Below are 6,966 nucleotides of genomic sequence, written 5' to 3' on the forward strand. Positions count from 1 at the left end.
CACGCGCCACCATGCCCAGCTAATTTTTTGTAGTTTTAGTAGAGATGGGGTTTCACCATGTTGACCAGGATGGTCTTGATCTCTTGACCTTGTGATCCACCCGCGTCGGCCTCCCAAAGTGCTGGGGTTACAGGCTTGAGCCACCGTGCCCGGCTGAAACTCTGCTCTTAAAAAAAGGAAAGAAAGAAAAAAATTAGCTGGACATGGTGGTGCACGCCTGTAATCCCAGCTACTTGGGAGGCTGAGGCAGAGAATCTCTTGAACCTGGAGGTGGAGGTTGCAATGAGCAGAGATCATACCACTGCACTCCAGCCTCGGGGACAGAGCGAGACTCCATCCCAAAAAAAGAAAAAGAATGGACCACAGGGGTAGAGAGAAATAATAAAAGATAAAGAGGATTTACATAATTTTCCTTCATGTTCTTCTGAACTGCCAACTGAAAAGAAAAAAATTCGCTAGGCGCGATGGCTCACACCTGTAATCCCAGTACTTTGGGAGGTGGAAGCAGGCCGATCACCTGAGGTCAGAAGTTCAAAACCAGCTTGGCCAAAATGGCGAAACCCCTTCCCTACTAAAAATACAAAAAATTAGCCAGGCGTGGTGGTCGGCACCTGTAATCCCAGCTACTTGGGAGACTGAGGCAGGAGAATCTGGGAAGCAGAGTTTGCAGTGAGCCGAGATTATGCCATTGCACTCCAGCCTGGGCAAAAGTGTGAGACTGTTTCAAAAACAAAGAAGAATTAAGGCCAAATGGAGATTAAAATATTAGCTTTATCCAGGGGGATGTCTGAAAATAGACTGAAAAATGCAGCAGGAACTCTTCGACTTTACCATGAATAAAGGGTAAGGCCCTCATTACCGTAAATGAAGACAACTTGGGTCCTCACAACATAACCAAACTCTGTCCACCCACCCAGAGGGCTGGACAATGTAGACAAAGAAAGAAGAAATGGGACTGGGCTCTGAATACAGCACCCAGTGGATGTCAGCCTCTTGGACTCTTACTCCTTTACAAGAAATAGAACAGGAAAAAGTAGAGCACTAGACGAAGCTCTCTTCCCACTATTTCTCCCAAAGGGTAGAAGTAAAATCTCCTGTTTTGTTAAAAACAAAAAAAGAGTTTCCTTCCCCTCTACATCTTTCAATTCTAAAGTTTAATGTAAAGCATAAATTACCAGTCTCTCCATTTTCTGGAGTATCTCGTCCAGTTTTACTAGAACTCCTGCTGGTAGATTCGGGACTGGTAGCTCGAACAAACATCTTCCATTTTCCTCTTTTAGACATAAGCCTACGCATTCCATCTTGAGATGCTGGCTGGCTGACATCAGAACGTGGACTAGACCCCGACACACTACCATCTCCTTCCTCCAAGGCTCGCAACTCTGCCTACAAAGAACATGACAATTAAGTTAGTGTCATTAACTGCTTATCAATATGTCTAAGCAGAATAACAGCCATGACTATGTTGTTGTTGAAATTTAAATCCTTTGAGAACAGGAAGCATTTTTTTCTTTTTTTGAGACGGAGTTTAGCTCTTATTGCCTAGGCTTCAGTGCAATGGCATGATCTCGGCTCATTACAACCTCCACCTTCCAGGTTCAAGCAATTCTCCCGCCTTAGCCTCCCAGGTAGCTGGGATTACAGCTATGCACCACCACATCTGGCTAATTTTGTGTTTTTAGTAAGACGGAGTTTCTCCAAGTTGGTCAGGTTGTTCTCGAACTCCTGACCTCAGGTAGTCTACCCGCTTCTGCCTCCCTGAGTGCTGGGATTAGAGGCATAAGCCACTGCACCCAGCCTTCCAGGTAGCTGGGAGTACAGACACATGTCATCACGCATGTTTTTTCCTTTTTAATAAAACATGATATCTGGATATGTTTCTCACATTGGTCTCAACTGCTGAACTCAAGTGATCTCCTGCTCAGGCTCCCAAAATTTTGGGATTACAGACATGAGCCATTGCACTTGGCCTACTCAAAAACATTTTTTTAAAATTTTATAAATTTTTTGGGCTGGGCCCGGTGGCTCACGCCTGTAATCCTAGCACTTTGGAAGGCCGAGGTGGGTGGATCACCTGAGGTCAGGAGTTCAAGACCAGCCTGGCCATCATGGTGAAACCCCATCTTTAAAAAAATAAAATAGGCCGGGCGCGGTGGCTCAAGCCTGTAATCCCAGCACTTTGGGAGGCCGAGGCAGGTGGATCACGAGGTCAAGAGATCGAGACCACCCTGGTCAACATGGTGAAACCCCGTCTCTACTAAAAATACAAAAAGCATTAGCTGGGCATGGTGGCGCGTGCCTGTAATCCCAGCTACTCAGGAGGCTGAGGCAGGAGAATTGCCTGAACCCAGGAGGCGGAGGTTGCGGTGAGCCGAGATCGAGCCATTGCACTCCAGCCTGGGTAGCAAGAGTGAAAACTCCGTCTCAAAAAAAATAAAATAAAATAAAATAAAATAAATTTTTTGTGGTTACAGAGTAGGTGCATTTATTTATGGGTTTTGAGATGTTTTGACACAGAAATGCAATGTGAAAAAAGCACATCATGGAGAATGGGATAACCAGCCCCTCAAGCATTTATCCTTTGAATTACAAATAATCCAACTCCATTCTTTAAAGTTATTTTAAAATATACACTATTACTGACTACAGTCACCCTACTGTGCTATCAAATAGCAGGTCTTACTCATTCTATTTTTTTCTGGTACCCATTTTCATTGATTATCAGCTATCAAAAGCATCATCAAGGACCAAAAACTTACAACTGTGTAGTTTAAAGTTTTTGCTGCACAAGTCTCAACATAACCGGATAATGGGATTAAAAAAAAACAAAACCCCAATAATGCTTGTAAGTCAAGCACAATGATCCCTGTAGAATAGTACTGAGGAAAAAACATATTTCAAATAACTGAAAAGCTTACCTTTTTCCTTTCCAAAACTAGCTCTAGTTCAAGGGTATCTTGTTCCTCTTCTTCCTCACTTTCTCCAGATTGGACAACACTGCAAAGATCCTCCTGAGAAGGGTCTTCTATATTGTCCAACATAATTTCCTGTGGCTTTACCATTGTTGCTGCTTCTTCTACTGTTGTACTTATTTCTTTTACTTCTGAAACTGGCTCTTCTTTACAAATTACTTTTCTTCTCCATCTCTCTTCTTCTTCTTTTATTCCCTCAGGCAATAAAGGAGCAAGTAGTGATGCTGCCACCCCTTTCTTCTCCTCCTCACTATTTGAGAGAGCCTGAATTCCTTCATTTACTTCCTATAAAGAACAAAATAATTTAGTCTCATTTAATTCTTAAAGAAATCTCACCTGTATATACATTCAATTGTTAACATTAACTGTTTCCAGTAGCTGAATACTGAGGGTAAAAACCACTTACTCCCAACAGGTAAGTATATATTTATATCATATTACTTTAGAAAGACACTGATTGAATTAGAGCCTAGCTCTAGGTGGGATCCAAATATATCCTCCCTGCTATTCTCAGGATGTCAAAAGGCAGACTAGTATAAACAGATAGATTTAACATCAGTATTTTGTCAGTTCATCACATGACTGGATAAATCTTTACCTTCTTCTGTATGATGAGATTTTTTTTGTTTTGTTTTGGGAGTCTCACTCTGTTGCCCAGGAGTGCAGTTGTGCGATCTCAAGTTACTGCAACTTCTGCCTCCTGGGTTCCAGCGATTTCCCTGACTCAGCTTCCCACGTAGCTGAGATTACAGGAAAGTGCCACCACATCCAGATAATTTTTTTTTTTTGGAACCAAGTCTCACTCTTGTTGCCCAGACTGGAGTGCGATGGCGAGATGTCGGCTCACTGCAACCTCCACCTCCTGGGTTCAAGCAATTCCCCTGCCTCAGCCTCCTAAGCAGCTGGGATTACAGGCATGTACCACCATGCCTGGCTAATTTTTTTTTGTATTTTTAGTAGAGATGGGGTTTCACCATGTTGGCCAGGCTGGTCTTTAACTCCTGACCTCAGGTGATCTGCCCACCTCAGCCTCTCAAGGTACTGGGATTACAGGTGTAATCACACATGGCCTGATGAGAAAATGTAGTAGGTATGCCATGAAGGTGATTTAGATTAAAGCGAACTATTCCTGACCTCAAGTGATCTGCCCACCTTGGCTTCCAGAAGTGCTGGGATTATAGGTGTGAGCCACTGTGCCTAGCTCGATTGTATTATTTTAAAGTTTTTTTGGGGAGGGCTGGATGCAGTAGCTCACACCTATAATGTAAGCACTTTGGGAGGCCAAAGCAGGAGCTCAGGAGTTTGGGAGATCTGTCTGGGCAACATGGTAAGACTTCATCTCTCGCCGGGCGCGGTGGCTCAAGCCTGTAATCCCAGCACTTTGGGAGGCCGAGGCGGGTGGATCACGAGGTCAAGAGATCGAGACCATTCTGGTCAACATGGTGAAACCCCGTCTCTACTAAAAATACAAAAATTAGCTGGGTGTGGTGGCGCGTGCCTGTAATCCCAGCTACTTGGGAGGCTGAGGCAGGAGAATTGCCTGAACCCAGGAGGCAGAGGTTGCAGTGAGCCGAGATCGCGCCATTGCACTCTAGCCTGGGTAACAAGAGCGAAACTCCGTCTCAAAAAAAAAAAAAAAAAAAAAAGACTTCATCTCTCAAAAATAAAAAAAAAGTCGGGTATGGTGGCGCATACATGTAGTCCCTTGCTCAGGAGGATGAAGCAGGATTGCTTGAGATTGGAAGAGTAAATCTGTAGTTAGCCATGGCTGATCCACTGTACTCCAGCCTGGGTGACAGAGTCAGAAACTGTCTCAAAAATAAGTAAGTAAAAAGGCCAGGCGCAGTGACTTGCATCTGGAATCCCAGCTCTTTGGGAGGTTGAGGCAGGTAGCTCACTTGAGGTCAGGAGTTCAAGATCAGCCTGACCAATATGGTGAAACCTCGTCTCTACTAAAAAAATACAAAATTGCTGGGCAGTTTTGCCTGTAATCCCAGCACTTTGGAAGACCGAGGCAGACAAGACATCTGAGATCAAGAGTTTGAGACCACCTGGGCCAATATGGTGAAATCCCATCTCTGATAAAAATACAAAAATTAACTGGGCTTGGTGGCGAGTGCCTATAATCCCAGCTACTTGGGAGGCTGAGGCAGGAGAATCACTTGAGCCAGGGAGGTGGAGGTTGCAGTAAGCTGAGACAGCGCCACTGCACTCCAGCCTGGGCAACAGAATGAGACTCCGTATATCAAAGAAAAAAAAAAAAAAAGCCAGTCGAGGTGGCTTACCCCTGTAATCCTAGCACTTGGGAAGGCCGAGGTGGATGGATCACAAGGTCGGAAGACCAAGACAAGCCTGGTCAACATGATGAAACCCCATCTCCACTAAAAATACAAAAATTAGCCAGGCACAGTGGCAAATGAACTATAATCCCAGCTACTCAGAAGGCTGAGGCAGGAGAATCGCTTGAACCTGGGCAGCAGAGGTTGCAGTGAACCGAGATCGTGCCGCTACACTCCAACCTAGGCAACAGAGTTAGACTCTGTCTCAAAACAAAACAAAACAAAAAAACAGTGAACTGGGTAACTGCTATAAAGTACGTAATATACAGAAACAAATGAAGTGAAATTTTATGAAACGTATCCTATTTCACATATACAGTACAGAATATTAAGAGACGGTTTCTATTCCTGTGCTCAAAGTAACCTTTATTAGATTTGAAAAAAAGCAAATGAGGTAAGTTTCAACACTGACCTTTTTAACTTCTCGCTTGGCTATGACTGGTCCACTTTTACTACTGGAAATAGAAACTGTTTTCTCCTTAGTATATATTTCTGTATTTACCACAAAACTAGCTTCAGCACCTGGCACAGAACTAAAAAAAATATATACTTAGCAAGAGAAATACAAGACAAATACTATGAGCAAAAGATAAGACTTCAATTTCCTTCTAGGCAATTTCTTAGAAGAATTTATTCTTACCTGGGCTGGTAATGTTGTAATCCCTGTACCTGGGTGGCAAGATATTGGGGTAACTCCCAAGTCACTTCATTTGTTTGTGTATTCCAATAATAATAGCATCCCGTGTTCTCATCCCAGACTTCCTGCCAATCTCCCATCTCAATTCCGACTAGAAGAAAATCAAACAAATTTTAAGCACAAATCCCTCTACAATTCTGGCTTACATACAGGCTCAAAAGCCACAATCACCTAACAGTTTCTCAAAACTTAGCACTGTTAACATTTTGGGCTGATAGGTCTTTTTTGTCAGGGGGTGGGGGGGTGCCAATCTTATGTTGAGGATTTAGAAGTACCCCTGGCCTCTGCCCACTACAAATAGTAGCACTCCCATCCACCCTGCCTCCTACATGTAACAATAAAAAACATTGACAGACATTGTCAAATATTCTCTAGAAGAACCCCTCAATCCCAGTTTAGAACCACTGGTCTAACACCAAGAATTATGTTCTCAATACCTAACATTTAGAGTCACCTTTGCACACATAGTTTTTTTTAAAAAGAAGTTTGCGGCCGGGTGCGGTGGCTCACGCCTGTAATCCAAACACTTTGGAGGCCAAGGCAGGCGGATCACCTGAGGTTGGGAGTTCAAGACCAGCCTGACTAACATGGTGAAACTCCAACTTTAAAAAAATAAATAAAATAAAAATAAAAATAAAAAAGCAGTTTGCTTTTAAAAAATATGCCTAAAATACTTTGAATATCATGGCTTTTCTTATTCACCAGGCATAATCCACCACTGTTTAAAAAGACAAACAATTGGCCAGGCGCAGTGGCTCACGCCTGTAATCCCAGCACTTTGGGAGGCAGAGGTGGGCAGATCACAACGTCAAGAATCAAGCTATCCTGGCCAACATGGTGAAACCTCATCTCTACTAAAAATACAAAAATTAGATGGGCGTGGTGGCATGTGCCTGTAGTCCCAGCTAGGCAGGAGGTTGAGGCAGGAGAATTGCTTGAACCCGGGAGGCGGAGGTTG

General features: G+C 43.5%; 1 protein-coding gene across 1 annotated transcript in view; it reads right to left on the bottom strand.

Annotated features, from left to right (window-relative positions):
* Positions 1–6,966, bottom strand: part of FNBP4 (formin binding protein 4) — a 53,623-nt gene that overhangs the window by 33,302 nt on the left and 13,355 nt on the right. The window contains exons 4-7 of the mRNA XM_037746029.1: positions 5,952–6,115; positions 5,724–5,844; positions 2,919–3,257; positions 1,176–1,386 (exon numbers count right to left, since the gene is read on the bottom strand). Coding sequence (XP_037601957.1) covers positions 1,176–1,386; positions 2,919–3,257; positions 5,724–5,844; positions 5,952–6,115 — 835 coding nt within the window. The remainder of the gene's footprint in view (positions 1–1,175; positions 1,387–2,918; positions 3,258–5,723; positions 5,845–5,951; positions 6,116–6,966) is intronic.

This window comes from Cebus imitator, unplaced genomic scaffold (genome assembly GCF_001604975.1).
Source record: "Cebus imitator isolate Cc_AM_T3 unplaced genomic scaffold, Cebus_imitator-1.0 Scaffold218, whole genome shotgun sequence".
NCBI classification, from domain to species: domain Eukaryota; kingdom Metazoa; phylum Chordata; class Mammalia; order Primates; family Cebidae; genus Cebus; species Cebus imitator.